The sequence below is a fragment of the Hyaena hyaena genome, unplaced genomic scaffold (assembly GCF_003009895.1).
Source record: "Hyaena hyaena isolate Hyena2069 unplaced genomic scaffold, ASM300989v1 scaffold_74, whole genome shotgun sequence".
Classification (NCBI taxonomy): domain Eukaryota; kingdom Metazoa; phylum Chordata; class Mammalia; order Carnivora; family Hyaenidae; genus Hyaena; species Hyaena hyaena.
The window spans coordinates 2,672,113-2,693,024 of record NW_024080706.1 but is presented as its reverse complement, the minus strand read 5'-3'; the positions used below and the strand labels follow the sequence as shown (position 1 = coordinate 2,693,024).

Sequence of the window (20,912 nt, the reverse complement as noted above, 5' to 3'; positions counted from 1 at the left end):
CCTTTTCTACATTCCATTGCTCACACTTGTTTGCCTAAAAGTGGCCTCTACATCTAATTCATTTTAGGCACTTGGAAATGTCTTTTACTGGTAAAGGCTTTTGAGCAGAGAACCTCCAGGCTCTCTTTTAAGATGAATTCCTATTTATTCCCTCAATAAGTGTGTATTAAAATCCTACTATTTGCCATTCTGGGATGTAGCAGGACACACGGCAAAGTGCCTGCCCTCACAGAGCTTCTATTCCAGGAAGAAGGACAGGTAATAAACATCTGACCACACAGACTGTCAGCACAATGTCAGAAAAGCAGTGGAGGAACGTCAAGCTGGACAAGACAATGGAGGAAAACAGGAGGCACTCTTGATAGGTTGGCCGAGGCGGTCTGGGGAAGTGACTTCTGAGCAGAGACCTGAATCGAGGGAGCTAGCCAGGCCAGCCTGTGGGGGAAGAGCATTTGGGAAGAAGATACAGCAAGTGGGAGGGTACAGAGGAAGATACATGCTTAGGCAGCTCAGACAACATCAAGGAAACTCATATAGCAAGGTGCTCCTTCTTGATAAAGGGTCTCAGCTTCGACTCCTTCCTTCATCTCATCCCTACATCTCATCCCTCAGCAAGTCCTGTGGGCTCTCTTCCAAAACATTTCTTGAGCTCATTTACATCGTCTTTGCACATGACCACTCTAATTTAAGCCCTTGCCATTTCTCCTTCCCTGAATTACTGCAAGAGCCTTCTAACTTGCCTTCCATAAATTCCTGTCACACTGCTCCCTTGCTTAAAATTCCTCGAGAGTTTCCCATTGCCCTTTGAAAACACTCCAGCCTTCTTACCATGGTCTTCAAGACTCTACGTGATCTGGCTCCTACCTGCCTTTCTAGCCCCATCTCCTGACAGTTGGGGCTCCAGCCACATGGTCCATGTATTGACCAGCTCAGGCAGCCCTAAGTAAGTACCACAGACCTGGTGACTTAAAACAACTGCAGTGTATTTTTTCCCAATTCTGGAGTCTGGACATCTAAGAACCAGGGGTTGGCAAAGTTGGTTCCTTCTGGGGGTTGTGTGGGGAAGGATCTTCAGGCTTCTCTTCTTGGATTTTAGATGGTTGTCATTTCCCTGTCTGCCCTCTTTACATGCCTGCATCTAAATACCCTCTTTTACAAGAACACCAGACATACTGAATTAGACCCCACTCTAATGGCCTCATTTTAACTTAATTACCTCTGCAAAGAACGTATCTCCAAATACAGTTTCATTCCCAGGTCCTGAGGTCAAGACTTCTACATATGAATTGGGGGGGGTTCACAATTCAGCCCATAACAGTCTACCTTTCTTTTTCTCAAATACTACAAGCTCTTTCCCATCTCAGGACATTTCACAAGCTTCCCCTATGATCTTCCCATGGCTAACCCCTTCTCCTTCAGGTCTTCAAAAATGTCACCTCTTCAGAGAGGTCTTCCCTGACCATCCCCATAGAATTAGCAATGTTGGCCAAGCCTTTTTGTTCTGTTGTAGTTCAGGCAAATTTTATGATAAAATATATAGGTCTTTAGTGTACAAGTAGATGAGCATTGACACATGTATGTACACTTGTAACCACCAGTCCACTCAAAATATAAGACATTTTTATCACCTCCTGAAAGTCACCCCACTCCTCATGTCACTCAGTCTGCACCATACACCCCATTGGCAACCACGTTCTGATATCCACCCTCATCATTTTACCCGTTCTGGGGCTTCATATGAATGGTATCCATCATTCAGCATGTACTTTTTTGTGTCTGACTTCTTTTGCTCAGAATTCACCTATGTTGTGGCATGTATCTGTCGTTTATTTATTTATTTTTATTACTGAGTACTATTGTGTTGTATAAATAGACCACTGTGTGTTTGTGCACCATCCTGTTGTTTGACATTTGGGCCGTTTCCAGTTTGGAGCTACCAGAAAGCCCTGCCATAAATATGTTCACGTGCATATTTTGGGAACATATTTGCTATTGTCTGAATGTTTGCATGCCTCCAAAATTTGTATGTTCGAATCCTGATCTCCAGTGTGATGGTATTAGGAGGTGGGCCTTTGGGAAGTGACGAGGTCATGAGTATGGAGCCCTCATGAATGGGGTTCGTGCCTTTGTAAAAGAGACCCCAGAGAGCCCCCTGATCCCCTGCTCCATGTGAGGGTATAGCAAGACCTTCCATGTCTGTAACCTGGAGGAGGACCCTAACCCAGCCAAGCTGGCATTCTCAGACTTCCAGAGAAATACATTTCTATTGTTTATAAGCTACCTGGGCTGTGGTATTTTGTTCTGGCAACCTGCATGGACCAAGACAACATTTTCCCTTATCTTGGATAAATATGTAGGAGTGGAATTTCTGAGTTACAAGGTATGTGTCCAACTTTTAAGAAATTACAAGGCTGTTTACAAAGTACGTGTACTATTTTACCTGCCAGCAATGTGACAGTTCTAATTTTACTCCTGAACCTCACCAACATTTGTCGTTATTAATCTCCTTCATTTTATCCGTTCCAGTGAATGTGACGTGATCTAATTTTCCTAATTGCTAACGATGTCGAGCACATTCTCATATGTTTATTGGACATGTTATGTATCTTCTTTTTCTGACATGTTTATTTGAGCCTTTTGCCCATTCTAAATTGAGTTGTCTTTTTATTCTTCATTGGTAGGAATTCCATGTATATTCTGGATAAAAATCCCAATATTTTCCCCTGGTCCATGGTTAGTCCTTGCATTAGGTGTCTGATAGAAAATTAGTCTTTGATTTTGATAAAGTCTTCAAGCTATAGAATATGCTCTGGGACCAGGCAGTAGTCCTGAGCTATGTCCTAAGCTGTGTTCCTATGTTGAAATACTTTCTAGAAAGAAGGTACTTGGGGGTCCCAGCAGGGCTGCCATTTCCTTCAAGTTTGTTCTGCAGTATTTCAAAGAGAAGCTGAAGTAACAGGGATACTTAGCCCCTGTGTGGGCTGTCCTAGGACGGCACAGAAAGAATCACAGATTCTCACTCTCTCCAGTAGGCGCCAGGACTCAAGCCCGGGGGGCTCATGTGTTCAGGTGTGGAAAAGAAATGGCCTTAATTTCTTCTAAATACCTATGAATGGCCTTGATGTTGAATGATGATATACTGTAAGAGTCCAAGATCTTCAATATGTGCCTGTGCTCTGACCCCATAATTCTACCTCTAGGGGTTTAACCCAGGGCTGAATCCATGGTTTATGCAGAGTGTTAATCACTGGTATACATATTTCAACTTTGTTTCTATAGGAAGATGTTAGGATACCACCTAAAATAGTGGACTATTGCGTATAGTCTGAAAACTCCATATAGCAGAATGCTATGAAATCATTTAAAGGTATTCCCTATAATACATACATATAGATATTTTTTACAGATCATTTTTATTTTTTTATTCTTATTTATTTTTGAGATAGAGGCAGAGCACAAGCAGGGGAGGGGCAGAGAGAGGAAGCCACAGAATCTGAAGCAGGCTCCAGGCTCCAAGCTGTCAGCTCAGAGCCCAGTGCAGGGCTCTAACTCACCAATTGTGAGATCATGACCTGAACCAAAGTCTGATGCTTATCTGACTGAGCCACTCAGGTGCCCCCTTATAATACATATATTTACTGGCAGAGATATTTCACAATATTGTTGTATAAAAAAGGTTTTAAAATATTATATGTAATTCCATTTTATAAAAACCTTATATATGTATATATATGTGTGTGTGTGTTCTGTTTATAAAATCATGACCCAGATGGCTCAGTCTGAGAGAGTGTCTGTGTTAACAAAAGTATTTGTTAAATACGTCTGCTCCTTCACTCATATTTCTCATACAGGAAGGCTATTATATCATGCCCAGTAATACTTTTTAAATTTCATCAATTCTTCTCCCAATCACATGTCATAGCTGTTTCTGCATCTCTCTCCAAAATCCCACTTAAAAATCCTGCAGCCCACACCCCTTCTGCCTGTTCTTTCTTTTCTATCTCATATTTTCCATCACGAAAGCTGGAGAATATGTGTGGCCAATGCTGGGCCCTCCTTGGAAGGGGGGAGGAAAGAAACCTTCTTTCTTTTTTTTTTTTTTTTAATTTTTTTAATGCTTTATTTATTTATTTATTTCTAGGAGAGAGAGAGAGAGAGAGACAGCGTGAGCAGGGGAGGGTCAGAGAGAGAGGGAGTCACAGACTCTGAAACAGGCTCTAGGCTCTGAGCTGGCAGTCCGCACGGAGCCCGATGCCGGGCTCGAACCCACGAACAGCGAGATCATGACCTAAGCCAAAGTCGGACGCTTAACCGACTAAGCCACCCAGGCGCCCCAAACTTCTTTCAATTGACCCAGGAAGGGATAGTGGGAATGGGGGGGGCAGTTGTTGGCAATGTTCCAGCATTGGTAATCTTCCTCCCATTTCATATGCATAGGAAACATCTGGAAAGACATGCACAAAGGCCAAAATGTTAACAGTAGTTATTTCTGGTGCTAGGATTATAGTGGATTATAATTTTCGTCTTTTTGCTTATCTGTGTTTTCTAATTTCCTGCCATGAACAGACATTCCCTGATTAACTTCTTAGAATTTTTATTGAAGCACATCTTGATTCATTTATATAAATAGATTTTTAAGAAAATTAGTTCCCCAGTGCTTCACAAGAGTATGAGGTTGGAGAAGCAAGTATAGTGAACTTCAAGTTAAAGAGGTTTAAAAATATATTATCTGTCCCAGACGCAGCCCCCAACATTGTACACAAGCCAAGCATCTGTCAAAACTGGGAGTTTTGTCTTTGCTCCTGTCTCCCCCTTTTTGTCAAATAAAAACAAAAGGTATTTTCAGAAATGTGCAAGTTAGGGAGAAGGGCTTGGGACAAGTTAAGTCAGCAGACATGATATGCCTATCTGGAAAATAGATACAACCATATGGTGCTCAGGGATGGATGAGGTAGCATGCTTGGAAACCCCAGGACGAGGCTGGCCCATTACAGGTGCTCAAGTACATTTGAGCATGTGCTATGTTAAGTTCTTTCACTCAAAAGACAATTCCTGGTTGCGGCTTTGGGCTAAGCCCTGGAATGGAGGCTGCGGATATAGGGATGAAACACAGGCTCAGCCCTATAGGCACTCCCAATCTATGGGATGAGGCAGATGACAACAATAATGATAGTAGCTAATAATTATCAAATGCTAATATGCCGAACACTCTTAGAAGAGACACTCTTACATTTATGTATTGGTGTTTTCTGTCTTTCCGATGATCTATGAGATAGGTTACCTCGGTGATCATTTTATAGTCTGTCTTCCTGGTCACAGAAGTCTGTTTGTCCCTCTGTCAGAGCCCATATCTGTGGTATGGTAATGGCTCTATTCAGATATGTACAATGGGTACTGGAATCTCTGGGTTCAAATTCCAGCTCTGCCAGTTATAGGCAACATATTCAATGCCCCTATTTCTTCATCTGTAAAATGAGGAGAATCGTAGTTGCTACCTCATATTACTGAAAGAAGTGAATCTATATAAAGCACTTAGAACAATGTCTGGCACATAAGCTGTGAATAACTGTTAGCTGCTGCTGTTGTTGTTGTCTTTGTTATTTGTCTCCTCCTATATACTGGGAACATCTTGAGGGCTGGGTCACTATCTTATTAATTGCTGTATCCACAACTGTCAACCCAAGGCCTAGTTGAAATAATAATTGTCTGTTAAGTTAAAGAGCAAATTTATCACTGCTTCATGGTGGGGAAGGAGGTTGGTCATGAATATTCCCTTCATGAGTAGGCATTGGATTCCCCCAGAGGAACCCAGGCCCCCCTGGAGCAGATAGAGTCCAAGAAACAGTAAATGTGAGAACTAGAAGGTTCTTCACAGATTAAAGATCAAACCCCCCCACCCCCATTTTATAGATGAGAAGACTGAGGCTTAGGGAGTTCATGTAACTTGCCTGTGGGTCATACAGCTCATCAGCACTGGAATGAATGTGTTAGGCAATTTGGGCCCTTTAATGTAACCTCAGGTTCTACCCCATGGGCAGTTGGACAGGATTTCTTATTGGTTTAATTTCACAAAGCTTTTTTGGATATTCCAGGTTTCTAATGCTAAGCTCCTGAGAGACAGAGGTGAGATGGGCTCAGGGAGCGTCCAGACTTGGACAAGACAGGCATTAAATAAGCAAATACAAGTGTGATGAGGGGCAACCCAGGCTATAATGAGAGCTTGTCTTGTTTCCATTGGTAGGTGTGAAGAGACTGAAACACCAAGTGAGAAGAGTGGGAAAATAGGAGGAGGCTGGAGCAAACATATCGAGGCTATTTGGGTTATAACTGTGGGCTCTCCCGTTAAAGGGAAGAGCTCTCCCATATGAAATAGAAACCCTGGGGTGGGATGCAAAGGCTGACATCTGTTGGGGTGTTGTGGGGCGGTTGCAGTGAGAGCCTAGAGAATATCCTCCCCAGCCAAGGTTATCTCTCCCCAACAGCCTTACTCAGAGAACCAACCCCCGCCCCCAAGCCAGCACAGCCCCACCCCCAGGCTCCTGGGAGAGCTGCAGAGTAGGGGTTGTTGCTAAGAAGTATATTTTTGCCCTGCTTAAGACACAACTATAAATTCACATAATAGATCCACCAATATGACTGAAAATGCATAGCACAGCTCAGGGGTGGGAAAAATCATAGCTCACCCCAGTGCCGTTAATCTTCCACCTGGGAGTAGTTTAGCATTAAGCATCCATTATTTATTACAGAGACAGAGGATGTAGGGAGGAAGGGCAGCATGTGGGTAGCAACCGGTATTGACAGGGAAATGTGAGAGACAACGTGATGCAGCAGGAAGTGCAAGGGCCAGGAGCTGGGAGAACAAGTCTCTGCCATTGCCAGCCTGGGGGACTTTGGGTAAGTCACTTAAACACTCTGGCCTTGATTACCTCATCTGTAAAATGGGGCTTGAATTAAATAGTCTCCTCAAGTCCTTCCAGGGTCTGAAATTCTATCCAGAATGTTCTATGCATTGTGAAGAAAATTTCTGTCAGAAGTTGCATTTACTACCCTAGAAGGAGTCCCCAAGCCTTCAGGGAGCACATTTCTGGGACAGCGATCTCAAACCTTTCCCTAAAGATCTCCAATTTGTAAGCCTCATGGGGGCATGTGCCCAGGTATGAAGTGTCTTGTAGTTTGTTTATTATGGCAAAAGTAATTTTGCCCTCTACTCCAGAACCTATTTTTGCCTGTGTCCGTATCAGAATAGTATTCTCAGTTCTTACTGTAGATGGTTATTGATAAATCTAGAATTGAAGGTTGACAGACCTCATCTTTTGATCTTGAACTAGGGCCAAGCCTTAACTCTGAGTGACATGATTACAGGAAACGTCTCCTTTCTTTTTTGTGTTTTCTGTATTTTCTGTTTCTTCTCTAATGCACTTATATTAATTTACTACTAAAGGAAAGTAAATATATTTTTAAAATAGGAAAAATAGGGGCACCTGGGTGACTTAGTTGGTTAAGCATCTGACTTTGGCTCAGGTCATGATCTCATGATTCATGGGTTCAAGCCCTGAGTCAGGCTGTGTACTGACAGTTCAGAGCCTGTAGCCTGCTTTGGATTCTGTGTCTCCCTCTGTCTCTGACCCTCCCTCACTCACGCTCTGTCTCTCTCAAAAATAAATAAACATTAAAAAAAAGTTAAATAGGAAATCTAAATTGCTGACCTTCAATGTAGGTTTTAAGGAGGGAAAGACTTCCCTTTGTGAACAAGCTCCCTGATGACCTTTTCTTGTGCTCCATCTCATGTATCCAGTTTATGCATAGTAATTACACGAGAAACAGGTGCAGGTTAATATATAAAAGTAATAATAATGATGATTATGGTGATGATAGTGGCTATTATTACTATGTTTCGCCTGTGTATGCTACAGTTCTAAACTCTCTTTGTGTATCATCATGTATAAACCTTGTGAGATCCCTGGAGGTAGATGCTATTATCCTCATTTTACAGGTGAGGAAACTGAAACGCAGGAAGTTAGTTAAGTAGCTTTCTGGGTTGGAAAATCTTTCATGCCCTGTCTTTTATCTTCTCAGTACACCTTTTAGATCTGGCCTGGCTGCAGCCTCCGCCCTACACAGCAGTAACTTGACCTTGTCACCTTAGCAGTCCCTTGGCTTTTATTCTGCCCTAAGGCTTCTCTGTCTCTGTTACGTGGTACACCCTTGGGAGCCTGTTGTGCCCATCTGTGCCTGCACAGATCTCAGAGTGCAAGGACAATTTCTAGGGCAACCCTTGACTGTGGGGACTGAGGACTGGTAGACAAAATTTTGTTCTACAATCTTAAAGCATATTCTACTTCATTCCTGGGAGGATCCCGGTGGGAGGCGGGATTAAGCTTCAGTTGCCCACAGCAATCATTAATTTAGTGCCTGTCCTTGATTGGCTTTTTTTCCTTCCCCCAATTTACTCATCCTAGGCCCTACTCCTATTCCCTGGAATTGTTTTCCAAAATAAATAATCTGTGTATAAAGTATGTCTCAGGTCCTGCTTTTCGGGGGAAGCTAAGACATTGTCAACAGTCACACAGCTGTTAAATTGTGGCATCCAGGTAGGAGAATATTCATTCCTTGTAAAATGATAATAAACACCCAGAACCAGGACGTAAATACATAAATCTTTTTAAGTGGGCATGTGTGTATGAAGATGTTTACACGCACATCCGGATAGGCTTGGGAGTGGAGTAAGTCCCTCAAAGGTTAATGGATTTTTAGATTTTCTTCCCCCTCTGACTTATCTGTATTGTTTAATTTTGCTAAAGTGGCAGTGTGTCACTTATGTCATAGATGGAGAGCAGGATGGCAAACTGATCTGTGCTGAATTATTCTCACAGAATGGTCACGTTCTTTTAGCAGACAATAGTAGCCACAGACATGCTTGAAGTGAACATGGATTAACCACTCTCCCACAACCTCCCTCTCAGGGTATCACAAAAATAAGTCTCAGACCAAGAGACCAAGACACAGGCAGACTGATTGAACAAGCATTCATAAGCAGGCAAGCATAAGACAGTCCATGCAGCCTGCTCTGGAAGCTGATGGTGCCCTGGCCCCTGCCCACCCCCGCGGCTGCTCCCCAAATGGAAGGTTCACAGGAAGAAGGCGGGGGAACATTCCTGATCAGTCGGTCTCAAACTTGAGCAGGCATGAGAATCTTCTGGAAGGCTTGCGAAAGCACAGTTTGCTGCCTGCCCCAGAGTGTGCACCACACTTTGAGATCAGTGGTCTAGAGGCATGATTTTGTTGCTTTCTCTGATGATTGGCAGCAGGCAGCCAGCAGTTCCCTAAAGGGCTGGACATAAGACCATTTAGAGTTAGTCTAGAGCACCAGCACTTAGACTACCAGACACTGTAGATTCTTTTACCTAAAGTGCATGCAGGTGCAGAATCTCTCTACAGGCCTTAGAGATTATCTTTAATGCTGTCAGTGAAAAACCATTTCTCATCATCTTTATGAGAGTTAGCAAAGCCTGCTGCATCACTTGAGCTATGGAAAAGTGAGGTGTGCAGGGATAGCTGGAGTGTGACCCTACCGACATAATGCTAGCTGATCACTCCTGTGAGTGATTTCCAGACAGGGCAGCTAGGAGATAACATAAATGAACACTACACCTGATATCGCATGTCCACGCTGAACATTTTAGAGTAAGTACAGACAACATTCATGGCAAGGACAGTTCATTAACAAATCAATGGGCATGTGTTTGATCCCACAGACTGAGCCTGAGATCATAGAGGAAACCAACATTGACAGGGTGAATGAGCCTCGGGGCTATGCCCGATCAAGGCAGATGAAAGGTCACTCGGAGACCTCCACACTGAGCTCCCAGCCCTCCATCGACGAGGTCAGGCAGCAGATGCACATGCTACTGGAGGAAGCCTTCAGCTTGGCGTCTGCAGGCCATGCGGGCCAGAGCCGGCACCAGGAAGCCTACGGCTCAGCACAGCACCTGCCCTACTCGGAGGTGGTGACCAGCGCTCCAGGAACCATGACGCGGCCCAGGGCAGGGGTGCAGTGGGTACCCACCTATCGCCCAGAAATGTACCAGTATAGTCTGCCTCGGCCGGTAAGTCAGATGCCCCATCCACCTGCCACCAGCGGGTCAGCTCCGCCCAGGGTGTTAACGACAGGGGTCTCAGAGTGGGGACTTCTAGTGATAAACCACCTTGGGATTTGGAGACAAACTTTTCTGGACTCTCATCCCGTCCTCCACCCATGATCCAAGCCTAAGCCTGTGGGCACAAGCACACAGGCAGCCCTTACATCAAACCATACTGCATTTGAGAATGAATTTCCTTTTCTACTGTCCCTCCTGTAAAGGGTTGACCTCATTCTTCATGCACTGGTGGATTCCTGCATCACCAAGTGTCAAGACCCATTTCAGATGTCAAGACACATTGCAGAGCTGCATGTTAGCAGTGCATGTGCCTGGTGGCTCAGAGCAGAGGCTCCAGAGGCAGGCAGTTTGACTTTGAATCCCTGCCCTCTTACTCACTAGCCTTGGAGACATCACTTAAATTTTCTACCAGTGAAATGAATAAGAAAAACAACTCACTTCCTAAGGTTGTTGTAAAGATTAAGCGAGTTGATGTATCTGAGGCACTTAGAAGAAAGCCAGGCACACGAGGGAGATGCTACAGCAATGCCACTCACGATTATTTCATTTAGTGGTAACTGCACTTCCGTATTTGAGAAAGCGCCCAGTGACTAAAAGCTTCCATGATTTAAACAACAATTTTAATTAGTATGCATCTCATTCATTACCATAGCATCTAAGATGTCTTTTTTAAAAGATGGATAAGCCATAGACCATAATAAACAATGCCATGTGCATGTATAGATTCCATCCTTGTGATAGTCCATGCCTTATACCCAAGGATTACTCATTAATAGAGGTTTATAAATTGTCGTTGTGATATGTAATTACATAACGAAAGTCAACATTTATTGAGTGTTTTAGTTACTAGGTATTGATCGTGTGTATGTTAGCTCATTTATTTAGTCCTTACTACAAGCCACCGAGGATAGGTACTTGTTTTGTCCCTATTTACAGATGAGGAAATTGAGGTTACTCACATGCTCAAGTCACACAGGCAGGAAGGGGCACAACTGGGACCCAATGCCAAGCAGTCCGGCATCAGAGCCCTTGTGCTTAACCAGCATGCTGTTTGTTCTCCTCTGTGCTATGTTGCATTGCCTCTTTCATTTGCAGTAGACTATTTGGGACATCTGTGGGTTTGTGGAGTTCTGTGATAATTTCACACCCATACCCTCCACGGTCCATATCACATAGGCACTTAATAGATTGCTCTTATGCTACATAACTTAATAGATTGCTCATATGCTACATACCGGCACACTATTGTGAATTTCCTTATTGTTCTCCTTTGCTCCAGATTTCCCCTCTCCTCCAAGTCACTGAGATGTCTCCCCTTGACACTGCTCCTCATCCCCTCTGTCGGTCCTTGAATGTCTGTGTCTAGCCTTATCCTTCCTGTTGGCTGATCTTGAACGGGAGAGACTGAACCTCTGGGGCAGGCTGGCTGGGTTTGCTTGGGGCCATCATCGCTGGAAGGCTTTGTCCTAAGGTTGGCAAGTGCAGAATTTCTATTCCGTCTTTTCACTCCATGGTGATCAGGCCCTGGGAATTTGACTCACACACCAATTAGGCTCCCAATAACTGATTTGTTATTAAGGATTTGAATTTACAAACCTGCAGTGCGAAGCTGGGTGACCACAGAGGCCAGAATACTTCCATTTGCTGGTCAGTGTGGTCTTTCACTAAGTAAAAGCCAGTCTGAGGAAAGTAAGACATTGTCAGAAGGAGGGCCATCTTCTCAGTCTCTGATACGCAAATCTGGAGAGTGCAGGCAATAAAGGACAAAGGGTAAACACAACCATCTTTTTTACATCCCATTTTTTTTTTAATATTTTTTTATTTATTTCTAGGGGAGAGAGAGAGAGAGACAACGTGAGCAGGGGAGGGTCAGAGAGAGAGGGAGTCACAGACTCCAAAACAGGCTCCAGGCTCTGAGCTGGCAGTCAGCACAGAGCCCGATGCGGGGCTTGAACCCACGAACCGCGAGATCATCACCTAAGCAAAAGCCGGACACTTAACTGACTAAGCCACCCAGGCGCCCCTTACATCCCATTTTCTGAGATATAGGTAGAATACGACGCAAAATTCTTAAAATATTTTAACCTAAAATAGAAGATTTGGGGGCAATGCCCAGATCTCAAGAATATGAGTTAGCCCCTACCATCAGGGGGGTTTGCTGGATATGTTCAAGAAGCACTGCCTTCCGGAAGAGTGTCAGCAATTCTGGAGCCACGTGCTCTTCTCAGTTGAAGTCCAAACATCCTTTTTTTCCAGAAAGAGTCAGAAAAATTCTCGCTGACCCTTACAAATCCATCAAGTTTAAAATACTTCCCTTTGGAGGCACCTGGGTGGCTCAGGTGGTTGAGCATCCGACTTTGGCTCAGGTCATGATCTCGTAGTCCATGGGTTCAAGTCCCACATTGGGCTCTGTGCTGAGAGCTTAGAGCTTGGTGGAGCCTAATTTGGATTCTGTGTCTCCCTCTCTCTGCCTTCCCACAGTCATGTTCTGTTTCTCTCTTTCTCAAAAATAAATAAATGTTAAAAAAAAAAATAAACAAAATACTTCCCTTTGGCCATCATATTACTGTTACTGTTTGCACAATTAGAGCTTTCTGACTGTCCACTAAATTGGTACGCACCCTTATGAGGAAAAGAAGAGATTTTTCTCACCGAGATTGAGAAAACATCCTAATCTCACCACAGGTATAAGTAGCTCTTCAGTGTCTGTCCCCTGAGAAAATCACCTGTCTCTGTTCTGTATTGATTCACACTGACTTCAGTTTCATTGGTTCACCCTTCTTGATCTCCATACACGGACCCCATGCCTGGATTTTCCCTCAGCCCAGCGTAGAATGGCACACACCAGCTGAATGACCCTAGCCAGGGGCTACAGCTTTGAGCCTCAGATGTCTTGGCCATGAAATAGTGGTGATAAGAGGGCCATGGTGAGGATGAAAAGATCATTCGTGTAAAATGCTCAGCATGATCCCACATCTGGCGAGCACCCACTACGTGTTTGCTGATATTAATCAGGGGGCTTTCAGACGATGCCCAGCACTGCAAATTGCCTGGTACATGGTAGTCATCATTATAAAAATATCCTGTCCTTTTTACTGAATTCCACTAGTTATATCCCTTTTCTTGATAGTGCTAAGACTACATCTTTTCCTCCTCTTGCTCTGCTAAATTCCTTTAAGAGCATGGTCTGGATGCCCCAACCGAGGGTCCCAGAGAAGCTCCACTTCTCTTTAAAGATGATTCTCAAGAACAGCTGGAGAATCTGACTCTGGGTAGAGGCCAGCTTCTGCAGATCCATAAAGAGATCTGGTTTCAAAGAGAAAAAAACAACCACGATGAGTCTTCCAACTGCTGATGGAATCCACATCCTTGATGCCTCAATTTAACAAAACCATCTATAAATTTCATATTTTTAGGACATGTGAAGACCTAGATTGTTCTGTTTGTTATAATTTGGGGTTGGCAGTTGTGCCAAGAAGGGCAAAAACATCAGCATTATATTCTTGAAATATCAGGCCACCGGAAACTGTAAAAAAACTGAGAACATGGCAGAGAGAAGGACCGTCACACCAGAACAATATCAAAGGCAGTTCTTTTGTTATTAAGGCTTCCGCCTTTTTTTTTCCCCAACACATGTGGTCCCTATTTTCATGAGAGGGGAAAATCACTAACAATACAGAGTAGAAATAATGAGTCTCGACCCAAGTTCTTGCCGAGCCCCCTTGTGCTATGATAATGTGGAAATCAATAGAAAAGGTAGCAATTTAGAATGATAACTATGATTACTTTTCAGCTTCCCTAAAAGGAAGCACTGGGAGCTCGGCCGGAGGATAATTGGAAGCGAGTGGTTTTCAATGTGCTGGGCCAGCCGATGGCATTTATATCATGGAAAAGGTTACTGCCGGCAGCTTGGGACTTCTGCACTGCATTTCGGGAGAGTCCTGATCATATTTCAGCCCATGAATTTGTGAAGAGATTGGACCTGACACCTCATGTCCCATCCAGTTTTGCCAGCAGCCCTAATGGGTCTGTGCCAAGTGGAATGAAAGCATCCTACAGGCTTCCTGTGGGTGTCAGAGTAGGGGATTTGGAGAAAGGCAGCAGGGTTAAAATGTCCTCCTCACTAGAGGCTTTCCAGATGCAATGAGCGGTAATAATTATAACAACATCAACAGCTACCATCTGTTGAGCTCCCATTATACATACCAGACATGGAGCTAAGCGCTGTGTAGACATCACCTCTTCTAATCTAACAAGCATCCTATGAAGCCAGTATTGTTATTATCCCTGTGTACTCAGTGAGGAAACTGAGGCTCAGAGAAGTAAAGAAATATGCACAAGGTCACACAGCTGTCAAGGGCAGACACAAAGTAAGAACCTAGAGCTGACTTCAAAGAACTCATGTTTTCGTGCCTTTGGCCCAGTGAGCCCTAGGGATGTCCTGCAGGCCCTGAGGAGACTCAAATCTCCAGAACTTCAGAGTATGATCATCTCAGAAGGAAGCTTGCTCAGTTTGACAGGGTTCTGTCCATTCCTATCATTGCTGCTTGTAAAGGAGACATCTCTATTAGAATGAAATCGAGACTCTTACAGCTTTTTTTCCTCCTCTCCCCTCATAAAGAAAACAAAACCTTTGTTGATGAGATAGGCAGACATGTCAGGCATGAGTTTACATCCACCACAACACTTGGGTTCAAGAGCTGATTAAGTTTCTTATATTTATGCAAACCAGATTTGAAACTGTTTTGAGCTCCCATCTGGCCAGGTGGGTCGGAAATTCAATGTTTTTATTGGGCTCCCTCCACCCCTGGTTGTTCAGAAGTCACTGGAAGTTTGAGGAAGTTGGACCACAGGGAGAGGGCCATCCCAGCCCTATTGATGGGGCATTGTCCAACTCTTGGAGTCTTGAAGGCAGGTCACACTGTTACACCTCTGCCAGCCTTGGCCTTGGGGATCTTTGCCTCTGGACTGCCCTAAGAAAGCCCCCTTGAAAACCATCTGAGTACCCAGCATCCGGCAAAGGCTCATGGGAAGGGAGAAAGGGGGGTAGGAGACAAAGTCTAGAGAATACATAGCCCACAAAACTCAGGGGTGCAAGACATGTACTTTAAATTTTCACTTATCTTTTCCATGTGCCAAAAGCTCAGTTTCAGTTCAGCGTCTCCCTCCCTCCTCCTGGGTTAAGCTATTGAGGGGCCCTGCATGGTGCCAAGCATGGTGAGGTGGTAGGAAGAAGGCCTCAGAATCTGGTTTCAGTTAGTCCTTGTCGAATTACTGTGGCTGGCGTCCCTGAGAAGTCCTTGGTTCCATCTAGTCTCCAGGGATTGGTCCAGGTAGAGCACGGCTGTATCCTGGTCCTCTTGTTTGCAAGCTCCTTCCAGACCCCCTCTCCCTTCCTCCCGTGCTTGAGTAGCCTCATTCTCCTTCTCTGTCTCTCCCCTGGTGCCTCTGTCTCTCTCTCCCCCTCTGTCATACATGCACACCCACACCCACACACACACACATACACACCCTAACCCTTCACCCTCACTAATCTTCCTCATATTATCCTCTTCTCCCCTGCATTCCCCCAGAGGAAGGCAGGATGTAGAGCCCCCTCTCCAGACCCATCAGCATCTAAGCTCTCTGGCTTTCCTCCCACTCCCCTCCCTTTCTTTCTTTCTTTTTTTTTTTTTAATGTTTTATTTATTTCTAGGAGAGAGAGAGAGAGACAGTGTGAGCAGGGGAGGGTCAGAGAGAGAGGGAGTCACAGACTGAAACAGGCTCCAGGCTCTGAGCTGGCAGTCAGCACAGAGCCCGATGCGGGGCCCGAACTCACGAACCGCGAGATCATGACCTAAGCGAAAGTCGGACACCCAAGCGACTAAGCCACCCAGGCGCCCCACTCTCCTCCCTTTCTTAACCCAAGGGTGTTGACCTCATCTGGGCGCAGTAATCTAAACATACCTCGCTTCTTCCAAATCACTTCATTTGGCATTAACTTTAGCCCTTGAGTGCTTTAGAGCTTAGGTTTTTGATATTTAAAATCCTAAACTCTTGGGGGGGGGGGGGCGCCTGACTGGGTCAGTTGGTAGAGCATGTGACTCTTGATCTTGGGGTCATGAGTTTGACCTCCGACGTTGGGTGTAGAGATTACTTTTAAAATAGTTAAATAAAATTTAAATTTAAAAAATAACAAGTTAAAATAAAATCCTAAACTTTTGCAGTTCAATAGTTTGGACTATCAAAACTCCAATGAGAACTGGCTCTTGGGCCTTCTTTAGTAGCCATCACCTTCCTTCCCTGGGGCAGAAAGGTAGGATGCCTTTGCTGCTTGGGGAAGGGGAAGGGCCCTAGGCTTCAGGAATTGTGGGGCAAAAAAGTCTTGATTACTACAGTTACTGTATCAAAATATTATCCTGTCTCAAAGAAAGAGAGTATTACTATAGGGGACCCAATGTGTGCCAGATGTTACATTAACATATAAAATGAGTCTTTCAAACAGCCTTGAAATGGGGGTATAAAACTGTTAACCTCCATCACTAGTGAGAAAGCAGGCACAGGCAAGGAAAGTTGCTTGAGATCAAGCAGTGGGTAAGGATCAAGCTAGGATTCAACCCTAGTTTTGTCTGACTTCAAACCCATCCCCTCTGTACCACACTACCTTTAGCTCAGAATTACAAGACAGTGCCCTTAACTGGCTGTGTGTTTTTAGACAAGTCGGTTTACCTCTCTGGGCTTTAGTGTCCTCCTTGGTTAAGGTAAGGTATATGGATGGTCTCAGTGTCTGCTGCTCTTTTTCCAGCTCAAACTTTTATGATTCCAGAGGCCTTTGAGGTCTTAGATATTGCTCTATCAGTAGCTCCTGGTGAACTAACAGAACAAAATAGGCACTGGGTTTTCACTACAGGGTTAGTCTTCAATTACCAAGTACTCTGTTTTCAACTAAAGAAGAACTATCTTTCTGGAAGATTTTACTTCCTACACCAGGATATGAAGTTACTTACAACTGCATGTAGACTTAGGTAGACGCCTGTTTTGCCTGGAGCGGTACTGTCGGCATCAGCACAACACCCTGGAAGGGGCGCCATTCAGTGCAACCCAGCATGGTTAGTTGGGTGTGGAAAGATTCGTGCATTCATTCTGACCTGGGGCTGGCCTCCAATGAGGGTGGGTTGACTTCGCCCTGTCAGTCCTCCTTCCTCCACCAGTGCAAAGCCTGAGACCCCCTGACCTGTTCCTCTAGGCACAAGCTGCCCCCTTTGACCTATTGTCCCTATAGTGCTGCCCTTGAGGTTGATCTTGACCACATTCCTCCTTTGGGATGGATACACCTACACAAGGGACCAGCACACAGTGGGTCTCATCTGGGTTCACTCTCTCCGGGGGTTACTAGAGAAGATGGCCTTGGCCCAGCCCCATCACCTCCTACCCAAGGACATCACAATTGAGCCTTTGAGTAGACTATGTAAGTCACCTTTTCCCCTTCTACTTTTACAGCCAGACTTCTGAGCCCAAAGCCTGGCCAGCCTACTCTAATTACACCCAGGCTCCTTCCGCCTCAGAGACCTCAGACCAATTTCCAAAAACTACCTTTCAGTTCTGAGTCTGGGATCTCCTTTCTAGCCAGAGGGCAGGGATCCCAAAAGATGGTGCCAGGCTGGGCACATTATGGCCACTGTCATGGAACTGGGAACTTGAAATCAGGCAACAGTTTTGAGGAATAACTTCCTGTGAAATCCTCATCACAAAGCAGTCATCAGGAAGCCAAGGTTCCAGGGGCGCCTGGGTGGCTTAGTCGGTTAAGCATCCGACTTTCACTTAGGTCATGATCTCGCAGTTTGTGGGTTCAAGCCCCGCGTCAGGCTCTGTGCTGACTGCCAGCTCAGAGCCTGGAGCCTATTTCGGAGTCTCTATCTCCCTCTATCTCTGACCCTCCCCTGCTCACGCTGTCTCTCTCTCTCTCTCTCTCCTAGAAATAAATTAAAAAATATATGTATATTAAAAAAAAAAAAAAAAAAAGGAAGCCAAGCTTCCAGATCCATATCAAGAGAAACCAGAGTGTGAAGCCAGGAGGGCTTAGAACTATGGGAAACCCCTGCACAGGGTGAGGAGGGGGAAGGTAGGAAGACACTGTGGGAGGGAATTCTCTCAGCCCCCAAGCACAGGGCACAGGTTCTACTTTTTATGTGGCCCCTGCGGCTACCCCAGGGCCCTGAGGACACAGCCCAAAGGGGATTGTCTGATCTCCTGTGCAGTCTTGCTTGTAACTGGAAAAAACTTCCGAAGAAGACAACTCCCTTGATACTTATCAAAAGTTCAGAATTTTTAATCAACTCTTCGGTAAAGTGCTACAGGACAGACACAGGCATAGAAGGGCTTTTTCTTGGCTGGAAAACTGTGTTGAGCAAAGAATAAGCCTTCCAGAAACCAGGGATAAAAATAAGTTGTCTGTCTCCTCTACTGAGTATCGTGAGAGGCCAGAAGAGAGAAGAGGGGCTCTAAACCCCCTTGTCTATTTTGGGAAAAACATGTCCTTACTTGATGGTTTCTTGATAATAATGGAGTATAAGCTGAAAGGACGTCCAAAACAATGATTTTCAAACTCTCTGCAAAACCTTAGAGTTCAGGGAGGTTCCAGGTTACCATCATGCAGGTAAGTGAAGGGCCAAATTCACCAGGGCACCCCCCACCAACTTCAACCAGAAAAGTCTGCTTTAATCTAGTTATGTATTCATATTATGTCAGAGTGCTTTCATGGCTATAGAAAAGTGTTTGGAAGCCCATAAGCTACTCCAATGCCTTATTTCACAAGGAAAATGAAAACAACAACAGGGACTCCTGGGTGGCTCAATCGGTCAAGTGACCGACTTTGTCTCAGGTCATGATCTTGCGCTGTCTGGTCCGTGAGTTCGAGCACCGTGTCAGGCTCTGTGCTGACAGCTCAGAGCCCGGAGCCTTCTTTGGATTCTGTGTCTCCCTCTCTCTCTGCTCCTCCCTGAGAATAAAAGTTTAAAAAAAATTTTTTTAAAGAAAAGAAAAACAACAAAAATGAGGTGCAGAGGGACTGTCTACAGAAAGTGAATGGCTGAATCAAGATGAGAATTTGGTCTCCTGGGTTTGGTTCACTCAACATTCAGTGAGCAAAAACTTATTTAGCACTATTTGGTGCAAAGCATTTTGCTTTGCAAGGTAGGGGTATCATGGTTGCTGAACCCCAAGATGGTTAGGATGTAGTAGAGCTTCAGATTTTGGTTCCTTGAATACTACCTTAGCATACATAGTTTATTGATGCTATAAAAAAAAAAAAATGGAAATGCAGCGTGGTAATGTAGCTTTCCATATTGATTCAGCCAGTACCTCTAAATCTGGGCAAATGTTTTCTTTCTTGTCCTAGACAGTTAGTATTGCTGATACACTCCTAGGCTGACAGTTTCTTTGAGCACTTTGCCCATGGTCTTCTGGGTGACACTGAGAAGTCCAATGTCAAAAAATGTCCTCCCCTTGTAGTTGATATGCCTTTTCTTTCTGGCTGCTTTAAAGATGTTCTCTGCGTCTCTGGTATTCTACCATTTCATTACAGTGTACCTATGTGTGTTTTATTTATCCTGCAGGATACATTGTACTTCCTGAACTTATTAATTTACTGATTTTATCAATTCTGGAAAATTGTTAGTCATTGCTTCTTTGAATATTGACTCTCTTCCTCTCTGAACTTTGGGACTTTTAGACCTTACAATATCCTCCATATTTTTTTACTTCTCTTTCACATATATATATAAAATAGGATATATATGTATATATGTGTGTGTATATATATATATCTTATCTCCTTCATTCTTAGTAATTTCCTCAATTCCATTTTCTACTTTATTTTCTCTTCATCTGTGGCACGTCGATTACTTACTTCCCCTATGTTGAGTGTTTTCTTTCAGTAATTACATTTCACCTCTAAAAGTTCTAATTGTTCTTTCTCAAATCTTCCAGGTCATTCCTGATAGGATCTCTGTCTGGTCATTTTGTTGTTATTGTTGTTGTTAACATTTCTTACCTTTCTGTTTTCTGTTTTATATCTGGAAATGTTAAACTCTTAAGTCCTTAAAGACCTAAATCTGTTGTTTGTTTCTTTGTTCTTCTCCTGACTTTCACCTATGTTTTCTGGTCTTTGATGATGAGTTATTTGCTCATTTTAATCTGTGCCGATCCTGAGAGCCTGGTTTAGGGAAATCTCCTCCAAAGAGGACTTACAATTGCTCCTGCCTGAATGCTATCAGTCTCCCTCCATAGAAGCGAATGTCAGCCAAGCCTTCCAGGTTGATTGTGTGTCTCAGTTCTACCAGCCCCGCCCCCTTGCCCTGTCCTGAAGGTTGCTCTCTTAGTCATTTGCCAACATGCACTTGTCTTCCAGGCAACAACTCCCACCTTTCATATTTGCTTACTACTCACTATTTCTACCACTGGTTTCAGCACATGGTTTTGTTTTAGTTTGCTGTTTGTGCCGGCGCAGAGGGTGGGTAGTGGGTAGGGTCCTTGAGATTTCCTGACATCTTGCAATTCCCACAGTGCATCAAGAGGTATGTTTCATCTAGGATCTGGGCCCTTACTAATATGCAGTCTTCCATAACGCTGGGAAGACGACCTTATTCAGTTCAAAGAACCCTATTTATGGATTCCCTCTGCTGCTGCTTTTTGTCCTGAAGCCTTCAGGCTTAAAGTCTTGTCAGCTTGTACCTCAAGAGATCTAGCAGGCATGATACCTAAAGAAAAAGATGAATG

At 44.2% G+C, this 20,912-nt stretch overlaps 1 protein-coding gene across 4 annotated transcripts in view; it reads left to right on the top strand.

The window, feature by feature from the left end:
• The window catches only part of KIAA1549L (KIAA1549 like), a 255,126-nt gene that overhangs the window by 220,930 nt on the left and 13,284 nt on the right, over positions 1–20,912 (top strand). For 3 of the 4 annotated variants that reach the window (XM_039233360.1, XM_039233359.1, XM_039233361.1), the window contains one exon: positions 9,756–10,106. The exons of the other annotated variant lie outside the window; for it this stretch is intronic. In XM_039233360.1, the coding sequence (XP_039089291.1) occupies positions 9,756–10,106 (351 nt within the window). The remainder of the gene's footprint in view (positions 1–9,755; positions 10,107–20,912) is intronic. 4 annotated transcript variants of the gene reach the window in all.